At 37.4% G+C, this 24,576-nt stretch overlaps 1 protein-coding gene across 2 annotated transcripts in view; it reads left to right on the forward strand.

Annotated features, from left to right (window-relative positions):
• Positions 1-24,481, forward strand: part of rabgap1l (RAB GTPase activating protein 1 like) — a 116,870-nt gene extending 92,389 nt beyond the window's left edge. The window contains exons 19-26 of one of the 2 annotated variants that reach the window (XM_023339056.1): positions 3,035-3,163; positions 12,991-13,083; positions 17,501-17,611; positions 17,738-17,842; positions 19,349-19,432; positions 19,614-19,685; positions 20,925-21,125; positions 21,760-24,481. In XM_023339056.1, coding sequence (XP_023194824.1) covers positions 3,035-3,163; positions 12,991-13,083; positions 17,501-17,611; positions 17,738-17,842; positions 19,349-19,432; positions 19,614-19,685; positions 20,925-21,125; positions 21,760-21,915 — 951 coding nt within the window. In that variant the 3' untranslated portion in view covers positions 21,916-24,481. Of the gene's footprint in view, positions 1-3,034; positions 3,164-8,336; positions 8,798-12,990; positions 13,084-17,500; positions 17,612-17,737; positions 17,843-19,348; positions 19,433-19,613; positions 19,686-20,924; positions 21,126-21,759 lie in introns of those variants that run through there. The other variant, XM_005800839.3, reaches the window with a different exon arrangement.
• The last annotated feature ends 95 nt before the right edge of the window (positions 24,482-24,576 follow it).

The raw sequence follows: 24,576 nt of genomic DNA on the forward strand, positions 1-24,576 counted from the left end.
TCTGCTGAATATTTATTTCTACCACGCGTTTCTTCCATCCACCATCTGCAACGAAGCCGCCCCTGTCAGCTGTTAGCATTTTAGCAGTTAGCATCACAAAGGTTGGGAGAGGCTTCATGGGAAGCAGTGAGGTCTCTTCGCTTTGCCTCGCCCCGGCTGCCCGCCAGGACCAACATTTCTGACAGTGCTACAACATTGACTCATGCCAGCACTCATCCTGTGTGGATCAGAAGTAACTTCCTCTCTGAAGGAGCTGGCTTCATCTGAAAGATCAGACCGGATGCCCGGCTGCTAATAGGATCCTGCCGGAACAGCTGACTGGAATATGATTTTACTCACTAATCCTGCGTGGATCTGTGAAGAAAAAGAACAGTTTATGTTTTCTATTCCTTCTTATTCTGGTATTTAATGCATCGCTGGTTTGCGTGAGTCCAGCACCCACTCAGCCATAAAGTAACACAGAGCATCATCTCCTGCAGGCGGAGAAGTGCCATATTTCCAGCGTTAACAAACCTCCTCTTGTCTCTCTGACTGTTCCAGCTTCAGAGAGTGGATATAGAGCTGTGTTGTTGTTTTGCATTTCAAAGAAAGCTAAAGCATTGTCAGGGGAGAAGGGTTTTGAAGTTTAACATAAAAGAAGAAACCAAAAAAAGGTGGGGTTCTCGTCTCCTCTTCAGTTTCATGGAGCAGCAGGCCACGTGTTGAGCCGTTTTGTTGCTAGGCGACAGCATATTGGACTGGATTTTTTCGGAGTTTTTGCAGAGGAAGCCGAGTGCAGGAAGTGTGACTGGATTTCCAGAGTGAATAAATACGTCGCTGTAGGACTCAGCATTATGCAGACTGCGGTGTCGACTCATCGTTTTCTGACTGTGATTCTGAGGCATCAGGGGACCGAGCTGAGGCTCTGACAGCGGTACAAGCTGAGGGGCCGCCACACGACGCCCACCACCAGACTCAAACAAACCTAAAAAATCGCCGCTAACTGAGTTCAATCGCACCCCGCCATTGCTGCGCCAACATCGAAACATCTGCCCGACACCCTGGAGTCAGCTGCCAGCCTGGCCCCGGAGCGGGACGACCCCTCCCCCCTGCCCTGTCCCACCCCACCGCCGTCTCCGCCACGCTCCTCGCCGCCCTCTCCTCCCCCTGTCCCGGCCTTGAACCCTCACCTGACCCTCCCGGCCGCATGCAGGGCGCTGGAGGATGGCGAGGGAAAAGAGGAGGAGAGCGCCCAGGGCAGCCAAACCTCAGCAGACCCTTACTGCAGGGTCATGGATCTTCTTGGGATGGGACACAGACTCTTCGTCCCCAAACTGCTGGCGGTGAGACAAGACAAACTGGAATTGGGATAAACATCCTGGATGAAATTTGCACGGCATGCATTGTTGATTTTTCTGACCCATCCTGAAGATAGAATGAAACAAAAAGCAAAATTTCATTCCATTATTTCATCTGCGATTAGGACTGGAGAATAAATCAATAACAATATGTATCGCAATAAACACATGACATGATCATTATCAATAGATAATGTGTCTGATCGAATATTCAATTGATACTAAATGCACTGAACAGCATTCTGGGGGACGTAGGCAGAGGAAAAACTTTAGCCGCTCAACTTCTAACAGAAAGCTAAGCAAGATTGGTGGCATCTACTCACTCACTCACTCACTCTTTGGTTACCTAGCAACAACCTCCTGAGTAACTTGTGGTTACCTAGCAACAACCTGTTCAGTAACTTGTGCTTCTTCAGTTTAAGTTTTCACCACTGTGCCTCATAACTTCTTAAAAACGAAAAACAACTGTTAAGTAAAAACTGTGGATAAACTGGAACGGTCAGTTTGACTATATTTCAAATATTTAAAACAAAAGATTAATCAATATTTATTGATATTGACTGATATAAAATGTTTTTATGTTTTTCATCCGTATTGTCCTGCCCTTCCTGCGATTACAGGTGCATGCATAATGACTGTTCTTCCTTCATACTTAAATTCAAGATGAAAATAAAGCTGCTTTTCTCCTTTTCATGACATCTAGACATTATTGAACTTAAAAACTTACAGAAGCAAGAACAGACATGTTCCTTCACATAACTGACCTCAAATATGTGCTCATGCCTTCTTTGTATTAAATAAATATCTAAATACAGTTACTTGAAAGATTAATACTTCTAGCAAAGTAAAAAATAAGCTTGCTTCTTAAATTTTACTTGCAAAAGTATTTGCACCCCTTGAACTTCTCCAGATGTTGTCACATTGCAAAACTTGAGCGTTTTTTTATTGAGATTTTATGAGATGGGCATGTTTTTCTTATAGTGCTTGTAGAAAAGGAAAACTCTGGACATTAGAGAGTGGCTTACAGTGCAAAAACACAAAATAATACCGAGTATGTTTGGTGTAATTTCTAGTGCAAATATGTTAGTACACTTGAAACAAAACAAAACTAATTTAAAAGTAACTATTCAGCTATATATGGGAGCTTGTTTTAACTCAATAATTCCTTGATGTTAATTAAAAAAGTTCTAGTTATTAGTGAAATAATCTGCCATTGGAACAAGACATTTTGATTTTTAATATGCGATGAATGTCTTGTTCCATTGGCAAATTTGTATTTTGATTATAATTAGTACATTTACATCAATATTAAGGAATTATTGTCTTAAAACAAGCTTATATAGCCTGCTGAAAAGTTACTTGTAAGTTACTTTTCTTATTTTAAGTGTGCTAAGATATTTGCACTAGAAACTAGACCAAAATTACTTTGCAAGATTTTGTTTTTGCATTATATTGCCAGTGAAATTTAAAATGTAAATATTTTCCTCAATAAAAAGAGATTACATTTTCCTTTTTTACTGTTCTACTTTATCAAGTATTTGCTGTCCATGTAAACAAAAACAGTACTGCTTATGTATTTACCTGCATGACTCTGATCTTGTTGGTAACTTGTATGCTGAAAAAGACCAGTTGTGGAGGCTCTGTGCTTGGTGTTTGTGCTGTATGTGTCTCATCCACCTCTTCTTGTCTCCCTCCAGACATCGAAAGAAGACCTCCTGCAGGCAGACTTTGAGGGGGCTCTCAAGTTCTTCCGGGTCCAGCTACCAAAGCGCTACAGAGCTGCGGAGAACGCGCGGCGGCTAATGGAGCAGGCCTGCAACATCAAGGTAACACAAGAAACCAGAATGCTAATGTGTTCAGTGCCTTTTGTTTGGTGCTAAACGTCATTTTAAGCTATGAAATTAAAAAATAAAAACTCGGCATGCTCTAAATACTGTCCTGACTTCTTACTTCATAGCTCACATGCCTTTAAAGAATCGAAGTTAGAAAATAGTGCTTTTAAAAGGAAAAAAACTGAAAATCTAACATTTGCTTTTAGAATAAGAAAAAACAAAAAATAGACATACTCTATGACCAAGTTGTGCTTTACCATCTTTCTTTTACATTTGAATCTAATTGCTCTTCACTTCAGTTGGGAAATAGGAGACCTATTTTATCTCAGAACATCAGTGTCTGTTTTTATTAAATTTCCTCAGGAGGCGGCACATGTTATCATCCTGCTGCTGAAAGTAGGCTGCTGGTATTTAGGGAATTTGCTGAAATCACCAGAGACCATAGCAGCACAGCGTGTTCTTGATATGCATGCATGTGTGTATTTTGGCAGTGTGTGGAGTGAAGGGATAGGAGAAGGAAGAAGGTACATAACCAGGAAAGTTTTCCATTTTTAGATTTTAAAAGAGTATTTTTGCTTCCTGTTAGGTAAGGCACAAAATACTCCAATCTAGAGTAACAAGTTCTAAGTGTTTGTATTACCCAATGTGTGACTGTGTGTTAGTTTTAGTACATACAGGATGTCCACTCTGTGTCTCACTTCTTATCTCTGGCTTTACTTGTGAAATCTTGCAGAAGTGCAATGTGTACAAAAGTAAAAATATATAACATATGCGTAAATATGCAGATTTGTCAGCCTTCTTCTCATGAATGAAAAGTAAATGCTCCCTTCTAGCACATTCCTTTTCTGAATGATAATAAAAGTCAGGTCATTCCATTTCTAAGCCTTTCTGCAGTTCCTGCTTCCTTGATTTGGTTAAATATTGGTTTGAAATATTTTTTACTGAGGTTCTGTCTGGTTTTATCTGTGTTTGTACTGCTTAGGTTAATATTTTAACAATATTCTGGATTATCAGACGTTAAAAAACGCTTCCTGATTTCTCACTGAAGTGTTCCTTCATGCTAGTCGATAGGTGAGATAAAGAAAAAGCTGCAAGATAAATCAAGACTTTGTATCTCGTTCTCTTTATCTTTCCTTACTCAGTTTCTTCTTGCGTCATTGTATCTATTTTTTATTTATTTATCTTTTTCTTCTTGACTCCTGAAACATTAGTTCCTTTTGACTAAAGTTTCTTTTTTGCCATTTTCTCAAACAGAAATGCAAATATAAAATGCAATTGGGTGGATGATTAGGATTTTCTGTCCAATTTCCCTATTGGTTTGAAATATTTTTCAGGGATAGATTTTTTCATCCTTATTCTACTTGTCTTAAGCAAGGCCATCTGCCTGATTAAACACAACTTCATCTTTTTTTTGTTAATAAAACAGGGCGTCGCATTTTACGCTAAAAAAGGGGAAATTGCAAAAGAAATTACTTTTATTGTTTCACTAAATTAGGACCTTATTGCAGACATTTTCTTGTTTATAGAAATATAATCCCTGCAAAGTGCCAGGATATTCAAATCTTCCACGTTCCTTAACAGATAGAGGTTGAAAGCTGAAATAATAGGAAGCTGCTTTTTGGTGATCCTGTTATCTGTAGAGGTTTAACTCGCTCTCACAGCCTAAAGGAGTTCATACATTTAATATACATCTCTGAAAATACAGTTTCTCTTTAAAAAAAAGCTTCTTCCATCTCGGTACCACCTCAAAAATAATGCAAAAGCCTAAGTTTGAGACTTCTCTTTTTATTAACAACGTCCACACTAAGGGTTGTTTTTGTTAGTGCAACTTGGTAGAGCAGAAAAAGATTAAAAAAATTCAGTTTCCAACCTGATTGTTACAGATCACCCCCAAGCAAGCAGAAAATTGTCAGATTCTGGTTAACAATTAATTTTTATTTGCCTGCATTTTTTCTGAACTTAAATTTGTTAGAAAAATCGCCCGTTGCCTTTGATCAGGTTGCCAATTTTGTTTAATTTGGAGCCGGTAGATTTTTGTACTCATCTGTAGGGATCTCTGGTTGAATTTTTCAAAAAATTGTTTAGGATCTGTGAAGTTAAAGGAAGGTAAACTAACAATCACAAACCAAAAAAACCTTCATTTTTTCACTCATGAGGTAAAAAAAATACAGATCATGAACACATCTTGAATGACATAAACATACAAAAACATCTGTGATTGCCTGGAGCTTTCCTCATGAATTTATGCCCCTCCTCTGTTATATTTTTAAACCACTTTCAAGCTTTAAATAGAATATTCCCTGTGGATGCAACGGCATGAAGTGAGTCGGATAGAGATGAAGATGAAACGATGCCTGTCATGCGTTTCATGCTCTTCTCTTCACTCTGTTTTCACTTCTGTCTTATCCATCTAACTTCAGCCCCCTGCAGGTCAGAGCAGGTCACATCAGCCTACAGTGTAACAGCATCGCACACACACACACACACACACGCACACCCACACACACGCACACACACACACACACATTTCCTGTCTATGAAAGCTTCACATGCATCATAATTTACTTTTACATAATTTAATTATACATTTACGCTTGTAAATGTATAATTTACATCATAATCTGGAACAGTCTGGAATTTATTTTCCATGTCTGAATAAGTGTGGAAAAAATAAAAGAATTGTATTCCAGAATTTATTCTTATCCAAATGTCAAAATATTTGGTCCGTCCTTCCTTCGTTTCATCCTTGCTTCCTTCCTTCTTTCATTCATTTTTTTCTCATTTCCTCATTTAAATAACTAAAATACGTAGTTCCTTGTTGCCTATCATTCTTACTTCCCCTCTCACTTCTGCTTTCCTTCCTTTCTTTCTTCATTTTTTGCATTTTTACTTTTCTTATGTCCTTCATTTCTTTCCTTTCTTATGTTCTCCTTTATCTTTCCTTTCCTTCTTTTCATTGTTTCCTTTCTTTTACACTATTATTTTATACACTTTTCTTTGTATCCTACCTCACATCATTCTGTGTCCTTCCGTCCTTTCCTTCTTTTCTTTCTTTTACTCTTATATACTTCCTTGTTTATTGCCTTACTGTGGGTGACTTTAGCATTATTTTTATCAACAATGTGTAGGAATTTTATTAGATTTATCTGCTTTTGCTTTCAAAATAAATATATATGCAATCATTTTTAATTTCTGTTTTTTATAGCACCAATTCACAAGGTAAATAAATAACAACATTTAAACTCTTTTATGTAGCTGAAAATGTTAATTTCTTGATGAAGGCCAACACTAAGAAAAGTACTTTTGCTTTTCATGAAGTATGAATGTAATACTCATACTTCATCCTACTCAGAAGGCAGACCATCTTATACAAGATGCATTGCTTTTCCTCACCCTCCCCTTTCTTCCCCATATTTTCGTCTGTCAGCATTTAAATCGGATCAGCCGAACTTCATAAGCAGCTTAAAACGGCGAAAGAATTTCTCGGCACCTTTGCTTGATGAACACAACGGGTGGAGTGGCTTAAGCTTTCTGCGGATTTTCGGAGGAATTTGAATTTCTCAGCCGTTTTGAAAAATCCATCATACCCACAACCAGAGTGATGACTTTGAAAAAGCAGATGAAAGTCTTTGCATTTATTTCCTACTAATGGGGTTGATTGATTAACCAGCTGAGAACCTAAACTTCAATAAACCTTTGTTTCTTTTCCAAACTAAGGCAAAATAAGAGCAAGGAGTGTTGAAAAACCGTAGACTTAAATCATAACTTTGAATCATGGGTGAAGACGCAGAAACTGTATTAATATTTAAACTTCCAAGATCTAAAAATAAATGTAAACCTACAAACATGGTGGGAACTGGAGGTTGGTTATAGTTTGACCCTGTGTAGGAAAGGTCAAGAATGTTTGTCAGGAACTATGCAGAGGAATCGGGCGACTCCAACCTCACAGGTAGTCAGATAAAGAATACTTTCATGCAAATTTACCTTTGAAAGTCTTTTATATTGAAAGATAGTGTAACAAATGAGTGAAGCACATCGAATGTCACACTGAAACATGTGTAGCCATTTTGACCTAATAACTCAGGGGTGTACAAACTTTTTGTCACCTGTGCCAAAATTGTCATAAAATCTGTCATATTTTTAAGAAAAACTTGTACTGTGATGTTTTTATTTTACCAACTTGATAGTTTAATTAAATAAATGAAGTAGTCAGATTTGTTCTTTATTGTAAAGAGATGTGTAAACAATTGTAGAGCCAAAACTTAAGAGGGTTTTTTGTAGATTTGTGTTATTTAAAGAAATATTTATCAGGTCTTTATTGAAAACTTTAGCAAAATTTTCATCGGTCTGGAGCCATAAGAGTCAGATTTAGGTCACTGTGTGGTTGGACCTAAATAGATTTGTGTGGTTATTTAAGGAGGAATACTTTATATTTGACCAAGATTTCTGCTGCAATTAAAAATAAACTACCTGCATCGACCACCTGTGCTCAAGAGCTAAATTTTTAATATTTTTGAATTGCAGTCAAGAATAATACCAGGTACCGCTAATGGCCACATGTTGGATCATTATATAGATCATTGCAGAACATTTAACCACTTTTAAAGTGATCAGTTTTAGTTTATTACAGCACTCAGTGGGCAAGCTAATAATCGCTGGCTGCAACCCCAGTTTGTTTTGTTTTTAGTTGCAAAGGTTGAAGGTCACATTAAAGATTTGTTTAAAAAAATAATAATAATAATAAAGTGTAAAGAAATATTTTCTATAAAAGTTACACACAGCTTTAATGATGGAAAAAGTTGATGTTGATGATGGAAATGATTTGTCACGGTTTGTTTCTTTAATATAAAATGTTTCTCTCCTGACAGCAGATTGAGAAGCTGTTATCAGATCTCTTGAAGGAGTTTTATTGAAAGCTTTAATTGATTCCTTTGGGATCCTGCAGGAGCTTTGAATTTTCCCTCTCTGCGCCTACTACTGTGGAAATGTAACTGAAGGATCACATCAACCTTCAAAATGAAAGGTTGATGTGACTACTTCCTTCCTGTCACTCATACACACTTATACAGAGTGTAACTGTGTAAACAGGCCTTTATCTTTATTTTTACTAGCAGCAGGAAACAGAAAAAACTGCAGCCCGTTTGAAGAGCGTTTGAAGGAGGGAGGAGCACAAACAAGAGAGAGTGAGCAGAAAGAGGGAAGTGCTCAGTGGAGAGGAAGAAATAGCAAACTCATCCTCCTCTGTCACGCACTTCTAGCGTTACGGAGAGGAAGAGACAAACAGGTGTGTTGTGCTGCTCTCTCCCTTCCCTCCGCTCTCCTCCTCCTCCTCGGTGGGCGTGGCTTTGCCTCTGTGGGACTCTTGAAGGCAGCCAGTCGCCTTCTGCACTTTCAGAGAGAAACAAAACCTCTCAGCCGCGGCTGCTTTACTTCCCCACTTGGTTCCCTCCTTCCTCTTCGTCCACCCCTCCTCCTCCTCGCTGCTCGGAGCCAGCAGGAACCAAGATGATGCAGGAGGTGTCCATCATGGTGGCCTACGACGCTCATGTAGTGGATCGTCCGGGCGAGGAGGACACCTTGGCTTGTTTGGTCGCTCACTCTAAACCGCTGCGATCTTTCAGACCTGTGGTAGGTCTGCTCTGTTTTCTTCTCTCTTTTGTCTTTCTCTTTATTTAATTCAGAAAACTGGCATAGAACTGCTCTTAGAAAGATGTATTTTTAGTGAAACTACGTATTTTTTTCCACGTGGTTGATGCTGCGTACTCTTGAATGAGCGTGTGGGTGTTCATATTTCAGGAACCGTTTCTGACGTTTGGGGTAAATTGAGTAATTGTGTGCACGGGTTTGAGCTTCCCTCTCGTGGGTAATTTAATTCTTTGACCTCGTTTTCCTCTAATCTCCAGGTGGCTTTGGCTTATTTTAATATTCAAACGTTGAGGCTTCTCTGTCATGTTGGAGCTTTTCTCCAGTAACCTTGCAGTAAAGTTCATATTGTTTGGCTTTGTTTATTACCTGATTTGAGATCTAAGCCAGGAGTTTTGGGACTAAAGTTCCATTTTCGGAGTCAGGGATTCAGGTCAGGAAGCTAAAAGTGGTCCTGGTACCATTTTCTATTGTATAATTGTGTGTCCTCTATCAGTGCTGACCTTCTGACCTTTCATTATCACACCAAATGTTCTGGAAATGGAGCATTTGAGGATGCATTTTTGTCCTCTGGAGCTACATGCGCATATAGATGTCATGTGAGTTGCTGAAGATGTTGCGCTCTAATTTAGTTTGTCCATGGAAATCTAGAAATGTCTTCAAAATGAAAAGTTTGGTGGTGAAGTAAAGATTAAGAAAAGTGTCACTCCCTGTGTAATTCTCAAGGTCAATTGTCGGGTGACTCATATAAAACTAATATACATGCACTGTGAATAAAAATACTGGGCTAAAAATGAAATAAAAATGACGTCATGAAATTGCTTCATTTCTGTGAAGTATGTCAGAGATTTGAAGGATGTCTCAGTGAATACTTTAGTTCTTATTTATTTAGAACATGTTGGTAAAAATGACAGAAAAACCAAAAGTCAAAGTTTTCAGCTGAAGAAATGAGCCAAAGGGAAGTTAGTCGTTTTTTTTAATTTAGTTTTGTCATGCTGTGTTTCACAAAAGGAAACTAAGGGTTGATAAACAAACCATGTTATCAGCTCATCATTAAAAGGCTTCTTTGGTATCACTTCCTGTGAAATGCAAGCTTCATAAGTTAAATATAAGTTTGAATGAACAATACAAAGCAGCCGGTCCCAATTAAAAGCATGGTAGGGATGGTTTGGGTTTTATTTTAAGGTCACATTATAACATACAGAAGTAAATGTAATAAAGTTACATTTAGTAGACACAAACATTAAAATATTGTTGCATGTAGACCAAGCATGGTACAACTCAATAAGGTAAACAAACCTCATCAGGAACTAATGGAAAAGACAATGAGGGCAAAACACAAGAATAAGCTGAACTGGTCATACTTATAAATGTGTGTTGAGGTTGTTGGTGTTCAAAACTTATCTCTAGTCGTCCCTTTTGCTCCGTAGTAGTGCCAATGCCTTCTGGGAAAATGTCTGTTCAGTTTATCACCAGTGAGACAGAAGAAAGTGATAGTCAGTCATCCATCAGAGGCTGAATTTTCTGGTATGTGGTGGGAATTTGTTTGCCTGATTTATGAGCTGTGATGTTAGCAGACATCACCGACTTGATTCGGGTCATAAGATTGTACGGTGAACTAACAGGTCAGTGTGGAGCCCACGTATTGCACACTGCTTTTCGCTTCAACGGTTTATCAATGAAGGGCATCTGCATTGCAAAGTATTACGTCAGCACAAGGCAGTAGAAACAAACCTTAAAACGAACACAAAATGTGGTTTAAAAAAAAGTTATTCAACTGTGAACTCCAGAGTGAATCATTTATCATTGAGTCAATCTCTTAGGATGCTAATGTAGAAGATAAATGTAAATTTATACGAAGGAAACATTTCAAGGACTTTTGTTAATCTTCAGAAACAGTTTTTGACCTTAATACAAATATTGGAAGTGCACAATGTGCTCTTTCATTGGAAAACAAACATCTCTGCCTTAGTTCTTAGGCCTTTTTTTAAAGTTTACAATCAGATTTAGCCTTGAAAAGATTCAAAGATAGTGTTTATATCCTGGAAGCTGCCCACAAATAGATAAAATCCACAAAGATTATAGAGCCCCTAAATAGATGCTAATAGTTTGAACAAAAATAATTAGTTTATCACTTCTTTTCTGTTTGAAAAGAAATAGGAAGAAGTGAAATAACATATATTTATTACTGACTCAATAATTATCACAAATGTGTAATTAAAACCATGTTATAATATTCATGTTCCTGTTTAATATACGGGGCTAAAGAGCCAACAAATAAATTATGTTACATAGACAAAATGGTTACAAACTCACTCATAGGACAAGAAAATCTATGGATAATAATAATAGTAATAATAATGGCAATTGTAAATAATCAATCATACAGCATCTGAAAAAGTACCAACTCCTTTCAATGTACAACTATAAATTCTTCTTAAACTGTGTTATATAACTATAAATAAAATGTAAAAATAAATTAGAGAGAGAGAGAAAAAAAATAATGATGGTAAATAATAAAAATTCATTATGACCCACAGTAAAAAACCATCTCAGTACTAACGCAGAGATTTCCTTGGATCTCCAGTGCAGCCAATCAGCAACAAATAAATGGCACTCCTTGATTGGCTGCTTTGCAAACAACACTCAATAATCTGTCAAATAGCATCATGCCAAAGTATTTCAGCTTCCTAAGCTACATTTTCTTTCAATGTCTTCAAAGAAACTGCAGTCAAGCCGATTCTGGTCACCAGGTGATTTCTTGGTGAATCTGTGAAATTAACCAATCACTTCTATTTTTGTTAGTTGGAAACAGGTGAAGAAAGACTCAGTAAATTCATCTGATTAAATGAAACCACTTCTCTCTTGCTCTCTAAATGTTTGATGAAGTTTACTGGAGGACAAACAACCTATTAGAAAATATAAAACAGATCATTTCCTTGGATTCAAATTCAGCTTGTGAGAGGCTGAAATGAAACGCATCCCGGTCTCAGAAGAGAGGTCATGTGACCGGGTTGGCCATGCAATCCCAAACCTCGACGGTGGCAACGCTGTTTCCACTCCAGGGAGATAACATCACCATCTACCTGCAGCACAGACTGAGGCGTGGGGTAGTGAAATTATGAGTCACAGTTGGAGCCAAACGATATTTCACAGCTGTTTGTCAAACAACATGATCTATGTTTACTAAACAACACCTGCAAGTTGTTTAGTGTGAAATGACTTCAGTTGATGCAGCAGACATCTGCAGGTAGATCTTTGCATATACCTGTGGATGTAAATGGGTACAAGTGTTGTGCTGTTTGACGTTAGCTGAATTTGAGGTGTTTTATGGTAATATTAGGTTCCTGTGTGCCAAAAATGTTGTTTAATTTTTGTTTCCAAGATGTACAGTTGACTTTGTAGAGCCAAAAACTTTAATTTTAGAGTTTAGCTCTATTTTTTCCATTTTTGAATGTCTACATATGAAGATGAGTGAAAAATAAATTTCCTAACATTCTACTCAAAATTATGGGAATACAGTCAGAAGATAAATAAAAAAATACACTTAAAACTTTTTTACATTTTACAGCCTCATACTTTGATGGGTTTTATTTGAATTTTTTGTGGAATACAAACCCAAATTATTTCACAATTATCAAGGAAGATACAAGGTTTTAATTTTCAAAATTTTTCTTTTAGAAATAAAAATTTGTGTAGATTTGTATTATCCTTACTAACCTTTAATTCAGCCATTTTATTCAGACGCATTGGATCAGGCATGCATCATGCAAGACGCTCGCCTTCGATTGATTGACTGATTGTTTGAATCTCTTCTATAGTCTGACGTTTTTGCAGCTCCTTCCAGGTTTGAACTTATTGTCACTGCTGCTGCTGAAGAAAAGCATCAAGATCCTGCAGCTCTAAATTGGTGGGAACTTAGAGACTACTTTCCCTTTAAGGAAGAAGCCAAACTGAGTGTGTGTTGTTTTAATGTTCGCATAAAATCATTAATCATATCTCAGAGCAAAGAAGTTGAAGTCACATTAATGCTAAAAAGCAGCTGCTCTGTTGATTTCCTCTGGATAAATCTGAATGAGACATTTAACCTTTTATTAAGCCTGCAGACATTTAATAAAACAGCATTTACAGAGTTCTGAATAATTTTTTAATTTTCAACTTTATTTTTTTTCTTTCAGGTTCCAACCAAAAAGCTGAAAAAGTTTGAGAAGGAGTATCAGACGCTGAGAGAGAGCCAGCTGCAACAAGAAGACCCCATCGATCGATACCAGGTTTGAAAAACTCTCAACTTGATCTAAATGCTGATAGAGAAGGTGTTTTTGTCTCTGCTAAATTTATCTCTCAGTTTATACTGGAAATATTTTTTTTTTCTAATATTAGAAACGGCTTTGCTCTTTTAGACAGTGTTGTGCTCTTTGTGAAAGTATTTTTGGTTCCAGTGTGACTCACCAAGCAGCACTCACTTGTCATTAATGATGCTAACATCTTTAAAAATAGGTTTTATATTATTCTGCCTTGAGTCAGATATGCTCAGCAGCAACATCTTTGTTCATGATGAGGTATAAATGTAAAAGATGAGGCAGATGATTAGGCCTCCTTCACTTTTTAGTTCTGTTCATAGATTTTCTTACTTTTCCAAACAATCTCTCTGTTTTCTTTTTATTAAAGCAAGTCATACTAGTTGAATCACCACCAGAGTTCCTACAAACTCTGCAAAATTATTACATTTGATTTCAGTATTTTCCACGTCTGGATTAGCAGAAAAAAGGAAAATAAAATGTAGCCTTTAAACATGGAAAAACTTTGATCTCGACTACAAACCTGTAAGATTGCATGAAGAGGTTTATGATGGGGTGAATTTAGTTCTTTTTAATCTCCTGCTGGAAGACAGTGAAGCTGAATTAAAGCTAGCACTACTGATCCTTTAATTCACTCAGGATGGTCTGTCATTAAAGTCAAGAGCAGAATCTCAAAGATGGAGGATGTGCCATGATATCTCCATATTGGAAATTGTTTGTTGTTCCAAAATATAAAGAAATGACAGGCGGTTGTCGCAAAGAAAAGAATATTATGTCGTTATCTATCTCTCTGTTCAGAAGTCATCCATCCATTTGTTTGTCTGTTTGTCCGACCCTCTGTGTATTCATTCATCCATCATTCTGTCCATCCATCCCTTCATCCTTCTGTTAATCCTTCTCTCTGTCCATCTTTCCAATTGTCCATCCACCCCTCCAGCTAACCATTTAGTTAATAGCACCACTGAATGGGAGGCGTAGTCGTCTTGCAATCCAAAAGTCACTGGTTCGATTCCAGCTTCTTCCAGCCCATTTTGCTTACCAGACTGCTTTTTGGTGTTGGAGCCATTTGTCTGTTTTTTAAGTCTTTGAATTTAACTTATTAGTTTATTAATTTTGCTTGTTTTCTTGTTGATTTCTATTAACTTTAGAATAAATTTGTTGGTTAGTGACTTCAGTGTATGTATTCTTGTTTGTGACAATGATGTCACGTATGAATGTTTAAGCTTTATGTAAATCTGTATGCATGTGGGTGGTTGTGGATTTTTTTGCCGGTCAGTTTGAAATTCTCCAAACCTACGGAGCATCAAATGACTGTCTGAGTTACATTTGTCTCTGTTTTGATCAGTCTTAACTGTTTTGGTTAAAACTGACCGATTGTGTGAATGTGACTCTAGTGTAAAATGCTTGGAGTGATCAGTGTGACTAGAAATGCAATACAGAAATTTTGTCCATTTATGATTCTATCAATCATCTGTTCATCAACCGTCATTGACAATAATATACTGACTATGATTTTAATATCCACAAAGGTGTGAACTCATCTGAACTGATCAAGACAAATAATTTTGTAATCACAATAAATATGAAGCTTAAATATTTTATCTTTTCTCAACATCACTGGCGATTTGAGAAATCGTCCATATAAATACTCTTTTTCAGTAGAGAAAAAGAAAAAGAGTATTTATGTGTTTTTTCTTTTCATTTATGATAGGCTAAAATTCAAAGTTGGTACATCTTTTAAGAATTGTAGACTTGAACTAAATTGCTTGTCAAATGACCTTCAAGAATATGTTGAGATTGGATGTAGAATGTATTTAGAGTGATTTCTTACTCATTTTATAGTTGGTTAACTTGTTCTTATGTTACAATCAAAATCTTTTAAGATTTTCAAGATGAATAATTGTTAATTGTTGAGGGCTGGTTGAATGTTGGGCTAAACTGGTAGAAGGCAGTACAAGTTACTAAAGTGCAGACACAAAAGTTTTCTACGTTTAAATGTACTGCATTGGAACCAATCATCTTTAAGCAGCACATAAACAACCAGCATAGACAAACATCCAGAGTTGATTGTGGTCATTTTCTCCCAGAGACGAGGGCGATGCGCTGCAGGATAAACACCTAATTGTGTAGCAGAGAAAGGAAGGAAGACTCTAGTTGCAGATAAGATGTTAGGCTTGACGTAGCTGCTCTGGAATCACTTTTACTCCTCACGAGAAAAATCCAGAAACCTCCTGCTTTTTTGGTGCAGATAACAGAATTCAATTAAAATAAAAAAGCTCTTTGGAGTTGGAAGATTTCAAATGTGAGGTATGTATTTTTTTGCATGTGTGAATGTGAAGTCTGGTCAATTACTCTTCTTCTGTCACGCTTTTGGTATTCAGAGCAACAGAAAATAGAAGCATTCATAAATGGAAAAGGGAGTCTGTTGAGAGAGAAAGCGTGGCTGGGAAGTGTGTGACAGGAAAGTGAGGCTGTCAGGATCATGTGTTGAAGTTTAGTCAGGGCTTCTAATCGCTCTATCTGTGGACATTTTGACTGCGGACAGGCGCTCGGTAAGCTTCCTCTGCTCCAAAACACGTTCTCATGAAAATATGTTTAGAGTTGTGCTGTTTATATAATCAGAAATATTTTTCTGTTTTGTTACTTAAGGAGAATGGTTTGATTAGACAGTGATAACAAACAAGAGTTTTATAAAAATATAAATTTGATGCATTTGTACCCGCAGCAAAAATGACTCAATTTGGTGTTGGTTGATCATCTCCCTGCACTTGTTTTTATAGATATGAAAGCTGAGCCATCAGTTCAGGTCTCTCATGCATATATCCGTGAATATTTATGTAAGTTTAGTGTCACTCAAGCATTAGAAAATGGAATTATTTTGAAAGTGACAGGGAAATCAGGGTCAGATGACCGATCCTTGACAATCCTTGTCATGTGACACATTTACTGCCAGCCTGGCAGTCATGAGACTCCACTAATGGGACATAAAGCGACTTCAGGATACGGTGTGGACACGGCCGCTTCCAGGAATTTTGACCAAAAAAAAAATAAATCAGACTGGACCCCTGACTGCACAGCTTCTGTAATCACATCTCCAAAACATAAACACAAAATCTTACCAAATATTTCTGGTCTAGTTTTTAGTGCTAATATCTTACACTTTAAATAAGACAAAACTAACAAGTAACTTTTCAGCAAACTATAGGAGCTTATTAAAATAAGTAATATTGATAAAAAAATTACTAGTTCCACTTGCAGATTAGTGCGTTTTATCACCAACCCAGATGAAGCGAGGGCATTCTGTGCAAAATAACATTTAAGCTTGTGACTGTAGAGAGCCTTGGGAGAGGAAGAAGCTCGAACACTGTAAAACATCTGAAGGTGGTTTAACTTGAACATGAAAATCCACCGGCTGCCTTAAAAATGTAATTTTAGTCGACAAGAAAATAGTTTGTTTTTTTTTTACTTAGAAATTAAAGTTTATGGAGTTGATTTAGCAACAAGAGACAACTTGTCTAAACATTGTTTTATAAGTTCATAAATCTTGAATTGTGAGATTGTGCTTAATGCTGAAATTTAAACCAAATAATAATTTCACAATATGGAAGAAAAAAAACTGCCCTCACCGAGTTAAAGAGCCACATTTCACTATTATCTTCACACAACATCAAGTTAAAATAGCTACTTATTTTTCTTCAGAATAATTTAAATTCTTATTTCAAAATGAACAAAATTTCTGATCTGATAATGACTTTAATTAAACATCCCAATGAATTCGGCTCAGAAACATTTAGTGTGAACAGGACATTATCCTCGAGCTTTGCAAACTGAGAACTGCATCAAAATAAACATTTGCCTTAATAAAACACAGGAGCCAGATCAATGTAACGCACTTCCATCTCAGGATACAAAAACATACCGCTAGGCATTCTGGGAAATAGTTCCCACTCCGTTTTTTTTCTTCTTTCAGTTTTTTTAAGTGTTAACCTGAAAACTCTGGTTTATTCAACTTTTGGAGATTTGACAAAATTAATAAAAAGTTAAAACAACTTATTACTGTAAGTTTATCTTTCATAAACTCACATTTAGGTTCAAAATCTGAAACTGGCTACATTTATTTGACTTAAAGAGTAGAAGACAGTAGACACAACTAAATGCTGCTCAAATGTTTTACAGTGAAGCCGCTGAACAGTTCCTGGAGATTTCACCACTTTTGCTATTCTTGATTGTAACACAACAGGATATATTTATAGTTTTTTCTGTCTTAAGTTTTATTCATGGTGGCATTAAAAACGCCTTTAAAAAATGTACATTTGACTTTCTGAGACCTGCAGACACCCTGATCTTGATCCTAAATGTGTGTGTTATTTTTTTGCGTGTGTGTGTGTAGAAAGAGAACCGGCGTCTACAAGAAGCCAGTATGAGGCTGGAGCAGGAGAATGACGATCTGGCACATGAGCTGGTCACCAGTAAGATCGCCCTGCGGAACGATCTGGACCAGGTAACACAACACCTGGACTTTGTTTTAGGAAAACAGTGTCACCCTGCAGTTTGTACCGGACATTAGGTAACTATATAGGTACCTACATCGGCTAGTTGATAACTTGTGTGGTGTTGTTTCGGTCAGGCTGAAGACAAGGCCGATGTCTTGAACAAAGAGCTGCTGAGCACCAAACAACGGCTGGTGGAGACGGAGGAGGACAAGAGGCGGCATGAGGAGGAGACCGCTCAGGTAGCGTTTGTCCTCAGGTTACTGTCCAGTTCCTCAGCTAACGGCTGCAACTCGCTGAACAAAGCCTGTTTTCTCAGGCATTATCAGAGTTACTCATGTGAAGCTGCATGAATGGCCTCCCTGTTCCGATCTTTAGCAGGAGAACGTCCATTAATGGCTGCATTCAGCTGCTGTCAGTGAGCAGAGAAAACCGATTCGGGTGAAGGATGATGACTAAAGGTCATGTCATCACTCCAGGACAATTTTACTTTAACAGCTGACATTTAGTCAAAATCAGCCAGAAATCAGATATTCTTGTTATTCATACTGTTCTGCTCTTCGTTTGATCAAGAATTTGATAAATTAATGGTTGCAACTTCAAAAACTCAGTCAAGTTTTACTGATTGTAATTTAGTTCAGTTCAGATGATCTTGGTGCAGCGCCACCACAGGCGAGGAGTGGAACATGTTTTCCAAATGGTTTGTTGTTTTGTTTGGCAGAGTTCAGTGTGAAAGAGAATCAAACCGAGTCTACCGCACTACCAGGTGTGAAAACAACTCACCTTTTAACATTAGATCTGCCGAAAACCCGAAACACTTTAAATCACTTCTTAAAACTAATTTTTATTCTTTAGCTTTTCCATAAGGCCTGTCTGTTTCAATGTGTGTTTTATTCTTATGTGTTTTATCTGTGTTTTATGAATACTGTACAGCATTCTGGTGCAGTTAATATCTGTTTATAAAGTGCTTTATAAATAAAATTAACATTAACATAACCCAAGGTGGGTGGTGGCAGCACCATGCTGTGGGGATGTTTCTCTTTAGCTTCAACAGGGAAACTGAGTTGATGACAAGGTGGAAGAGCTAAAGAGTCAGGTTAGAGTCTGGGGTGGAGGCTCACATTCCTGCAAACCTACACATGCATCTCCATGTGTTTGAGTGGCCTAGTTAAAGTCCAGACATAAATATGAGACACAATTAAATGATACCCTCCATTCATACTTACTGAGCTTTAGCTACTTTTGCCAAGAAGAATGGGAAAACATTTCAAGATGGTTGAGACAGAAGGTGGTTCTTTAAAGTTTTGAGTCTGAAAAGCAAGTACATGCCACACTTTACAGATACAATATTTATCAATAGCAAATTACAAAACCAGCTACAATTTCCTTTCCTCTTCACAGCTGAAATTACTTTTGATAATAATTTTGCGAGGAACTGTAGCAGTTGAGCATCGATTATAATTGACTGGTCACCCTGTGTCTGATGTTTCATTAAGGGAAGTTTTTATTCTCTGTGGTGAAAAAAAGACTAAAAATCTAGAGGGGAGAAAAATGTGTCAGATAAACTATCCTTTAATCTGTTTAATTTGTTGATTTGTTATAACTGATCAACAAATTTAACACCAATAAATAAAGTTTCAGTACTTAAAATCAGTAAAAATGGAACATCTACTGTTGAATGAGAGAGCTAATCTTTTTTGTTTTGGGCGGTTTCAGTTTTTTTCTATTCACTCCTTTGTCTCCATTAGCTGAAGGAGGTTTTCAGGCGGGAACTGGAGAAAGCAGAGATGGAGATCAAGAAAACCACCGCCATCATAGCTGAGTACAAACAGGTAACAGGACAACCTCGTTTCTTTCATCTCATTTTCCTAATGTTACTGTAATTGTAGAGGAAGATGATAGCTTCCAGTATCCATAATTTAGATGAGGAATAGTGACTTATATGTTGCATTTATGACTGTGTCATCTCTTGTGCAACTCCTCTTCCTCTTCCTTTTCCTCGCCTCGTTTCAGATCTGCTCCCAGCTGAGCACCAGGCTGGAAAAACAGCAGGCGGCGACTAAAGAGGAGCTCGACATCGTCAGGGTGAGATTATACGCGGCCAATGCACAGATGAAAGCTACGAGACATTTAAATTTCAGATTTAAAAAAAACAAATCGGCTGACTGGGACAGCGAGGATTTTTGTGAACCATCACAGCAACGAGGAGCTTGAATGCAGAAATAATCCCACACGAGCGTTGAGTCCTCATCTAACAGGCGCTGGGAGGCAGCAGACTTTTTAAATTTGATTCTTAACACTTTAATGTGTTGCAACAGTGGATCACACTGATGCACTGCAAAAACACAAAAACCTACCAAGTATTTTCAGTTTAGTTTCTAATTCGCTGTGCGAAACCTAACTGACGAGTAACTGTTTAGCAAGACATAGGAGCTTGTTTTGAGTAAATAATTCCTTAATATTGATTTTAAAAGTATTTGTTCCACTGGCAGATTATTTTGTTTTAACATGGAAAAAACGTATTGTTATAAATTGTCAGTCAAACTTGCACTTATTTATCAACATTAGGGAATTATTTACTCAAGACAAGCTCCTATGGAGGCCTGTCACAATAACAAATTTTGATGGAAGATGAATTGTCCCGGAAGCTGTTGCAATAAGCAATAATCTCACTGTTTTGAGACTTTTTTTATGTAATATATAATGGTAATGGCAAAATAATGCAACACATTATCAAAGAGCAATAAACTTTATATTAAAATGAGTATTTATCACTGGAACTTGAAGATAATTTAAATAGTAAAAACACATCAACAAAAACGATAAATAAAATGAATTATGCAGTCAGTCAGTGTGAACAAAATTGTCCTTCCAAAAATGGCGAGATGAGACCAAAGCATCAAACTGAAGAGTTTTGTTGTCCAGTTTTTGGTAAAAAAAAAAAAAAAAAAAGAGAACCATAAATCAATCAAATGGAAATTCTTGAGTTTGTTTTAATTTATGATCATTTATGATTCAATTAATTGATTTATTGCTTACTGCGGCAGGCCTACTCCTATGTCTTGCTAAAAAAGTTACTTGTAAGTTAATTTAGTCTTATTTCAAGTGCACTAAGACATTTGTACTAGAAATACTTGGTAAGATTTAGTTTTTTTGCAGTGTAAGTTGCATATTGTTGTTTCCTGATTTTGTACAATAAATATTAATTGCAGGTTGAAGCTGTTTTTCTCTGCCTCTTCCGTCTAATCTCCCTGCTTTGCAGAACTTCTTCACCTTTTTTACACCAGCGCTATAAACAGATGTGTTGTTTGTGTCGCTGTGCAGAATAAAGTGATGAACTGCGAACACTGCAGAGACCTGTTCAGCCCTGTGGGCTCCCTGCAGGCTTCGTCCCCCGGCGGCGACGGGACGTCCAGCGAGCCTCTGGACGAGGAGAAGGACGGGCTGAAGGAGCAGCTCAGGCAGCTGGAGCTGGAGCTGGCTCAGACCAAGCTGCAGCTGGTGGAGGCAAAGTGCCGAATCCAGGTGAGCAGAACCCAACTTGCTTAAAATAATTGCTGCGGGAGGCTCAACAGGGAGAGAAGAGATCTATTTTAAGAAAAGGGATTTAACCCTCTCCTGCAGTGCATCATTGTTCCTCACTGGGACAATGAGGAAAAATTAAACTGAGGGCAAAAAACCAAACTTTTTTATGTTTATTTGCTGACGATTGCTGCTTTAGCAATAAAAATCCTCAAATTATTTCATTTTCTTACACAAACTAATGCATTAAATCTGTGGAGGTACAGATTTATCTGTCCTGATTTGATCGGCTGATATTTACATGTGAAGCCGATCTTATCCAGCTTCACATGTAAAGCTGAAGACCACATATAAAAACTGAGAGACCTCTTAAAATGATCAGTTTCTCTTATTTTACTTTTTATAGTTATATGTTTGAGTAAAATGAACATTGTTCTTTTATTTTATGAACTACTGATATGTCTGTGAAATTCCAAGCAAAAATGTTGTATTTATTTGCAGAAAATGCTCGTTTTTATTTGTTAGCAAATTTAATAAAAAATAAATTTGCATCCATAATGAAACAGTAGGAAGCCCGGCCAGGGTTCTGGTTCTGTTCTCTGCCTCTGTTTACTCTGTTCCTCTCTCTGCGCTGCAGGAGCTGGAGCATCAGCGGGGCGTCCTGATGACTGAAATCCAAGCTGCTAAGAACTCGTGGTTCAGCAAGACGCTGGGCTCTCTGAAGAGCTCGGCCTCCTCGTCCTCCAGCTCCATGTCCCAGACTCCGTCCTCTCCGAAGGACGGGCCCGCCTAGCCGGACCTCCACCACTTTGTCCCCCCTACATTCCCCTGCAGGATGCACACTAGCGTTGCGAACAAAGGCTGAAGAAAGTAGTGAAGGAGAAATGCAGTATTCCTTTTTTTTTTCAGTGGTTTGGGAACAAATTAGCTTCCTTAAATTGCGATGAAGAGGAGGAAAAGACGTTCTATGCTCTACAGCTACACAGTCTGGTGAAGGTGAAGTCTGAAATTAGTTTAAAGTTAACTTGTCACAAGCACCTTAAAGGTCAATTAGCACCATCTTGTGGACAGTTGTTGCTATTGCAGAGAAATAAAGGTCAGGACTTTTCTAGTAGCTGAAACTTAAACCACAAAATAGGAAATGATTTTAAATCCATCACAATAGTTTTATACATCTACCATTAAAAACAGAAACACCCAGCACTCTTAAAAAAGGAATACTGCCTACTGTAGTAAATTAAAATATCACACAAGTTGCAATTCTTTATAGTAATATAACGTAAACAATGTTGTCTTATAAATATGTATAACTAATTGTTGACTTTTTTTATTTTAAATAATCTTGTACAGTTCCTCAAAAGAAAAAGACACAGAAAAGCTCTTATATTTCTTTTCTACTGTTTGGAAGTTGAATCTCATCTCTGTAGATGTTGATGTAAGCACAGTGTGTGAGGGATCGGCTCGGGTCCAAACGCCGAGGAGCCAAAAAGTGACGACCTGCAGAGAGTTTCTGCTCACCCCGAACCGCGTTCAACATGTTTTCTGCTCTCAGAACATTTATTGTGCAAACCTTTTACGTTTGGCAACTTTTAATTATTCAATTTGACTATTTTTTCATAATTAGCGCTTAAAATGCTAAGTTTAAAGCATCAAGTGGCCAAATTTCTTTCAAACATGTATATAACTGTTAAAAGTTAGTCTGGGAGCCTGTAGGCATTGACCATTATGGGTCTCTTAAAACATTGCAAAAAGTTGTACGGTAATCAAAAAGTAGATTGTGATCAAATCACTTTTATTTAAAACAGAAACACAGCGATTCTTCTTGCTGTTGCTAAAATAATCTCACATTTTAATTATTCCAGTTGTATTCTGTAGTATCTAATCTTATTTTGATCCATTAATATGGAATACTTGCTAATTTTTTAGAAAATTATCTTTTTTTGCTATTTTGCTCTTTAAAGAGTTGGTATTAGCTGATTAATTAGTTGGGCTGTTTGCAGTTGTAGCCAGTCAGCTGCTTGCCAATTAAACTCTCAAAACAGCAATACTTCAGTAGGAGTGATAGGTGGCGCTATTCTATTTCACTTCAGGACTGTTAAAGTTTTGTGCAACTGGAAATTATTCAAAATTGACAAACGTGTGGATGTTTTGTCTCATTTCGTTGGATAGTTCAGATTTCTAGAAATGATGCATAATTTCTAAGCAATTTTTAGAAACACAAATTCAAATATTGATCTAAGAAAATTTATCATTGTCATGTGAAAAAGACTTTAAAACCTTTTAGCTGGTACCTAACTATTGTAATCCACAGTAGAAAAAGCAAAACTTTCCTTGCAACATCTTTATTTAAGCTAAAATTATCAACATAAAGCCAGAAGCTCCAAACAGCTGAGCATCCAGATTATCATTCATCTGCTACTTTGAATAATTTATCCCCAGGTAAACATATTTTATCTCATGATATTAATAAGCAAAATGCGGTTGCAATATTGCTGTCATTGCCAAACCGTCCTGAAGCCGTCTGGTATGATCGTGCCAACTTCTTTCATTTTTACACTTCTTTTAATTCGTCTGGTTAAAGCACAAAAGCAGAAAACATTTCATATTCAGGTATATGTTGAGGATGATTTTCTTGCCAAAAATGTAAATTTCGATGCACTTTAGCTTCATGTCAGAGAAGCTGCTCGGCTTTATTCCTCTCTCTGGGTGACACTGAAGTCGGCCTTTGGACTCGGACCAATCCCACGTGTTCGTTATGTGTGTGTTTTCTGTAACTCAAACGTTTGAAGTCGTTTCTTCATCTTCACGTTGCTGCCTTTTCTGTTGATGACTGAAGCAGCTTGCTGGAGAGACGAAAAGCCATTTGAGTATCTGAGAGCATCAGCTGTGCCATAAGAGCCTCTCCACGGTCTTCCTCTGCTCCGCGGACCGTCTGCACCACCCTGAACGTTACTTTATACCACAGATTACGTCCTAATCCCAGGATTCACATCACTTCTCCATGACATTCCTGTTCTTGTCGGTCTGTGAGTGGAAGTGGTTGAACCGGATGGAGAGAGCCCCCGGTCTGTTATGTGCACTAACCAAACGTGGATATTTTAAACACTATTTTAAGATGTTTGTTTTTATCTCATGACTGTTGCTGAGACGAGATCGGCCCGTTTCTAATCTAATTCAGTTCATTTCAGAGACCCGGAAGCAGCAGATGAGTCAGATTAGAGGCGGCTGTCGTGTAGTTTACAGTTTGTTGTTGAGATCTCAAGTCTTGTTACAGACGGCTCCTCAGCTGGTCTGACTTCACTGTTTCCCTGTACAGAAACTGTTTCTGCTGCATTAATAAACTTCAGTTTGTTCATGAAGTCTCAGCTTTTTATTGAAACAAAACACTTTGAACATGAAGCAAAGCGTTAAACCAGGTGTCGTGTTGACCAATCATTTTTCCATCAGTGGCTGC

This window comes from Xiphophorus maculatus, chromosome 9, assembly GCF_002775205.1.
Source record: "Xiphophorus maculatus strain JP 163 A chromosome 9, X_maculatus-5.0-male, whole genome shotgun sequence".
Taxonomy (NCBI): domain Eukaryota; kingdom Metazoa; phylum Chordata; class Actinopteri; order Cyprinodontiformes; family Poeciliidae; genus Xiphophorus; species Xiphophorus maculatus.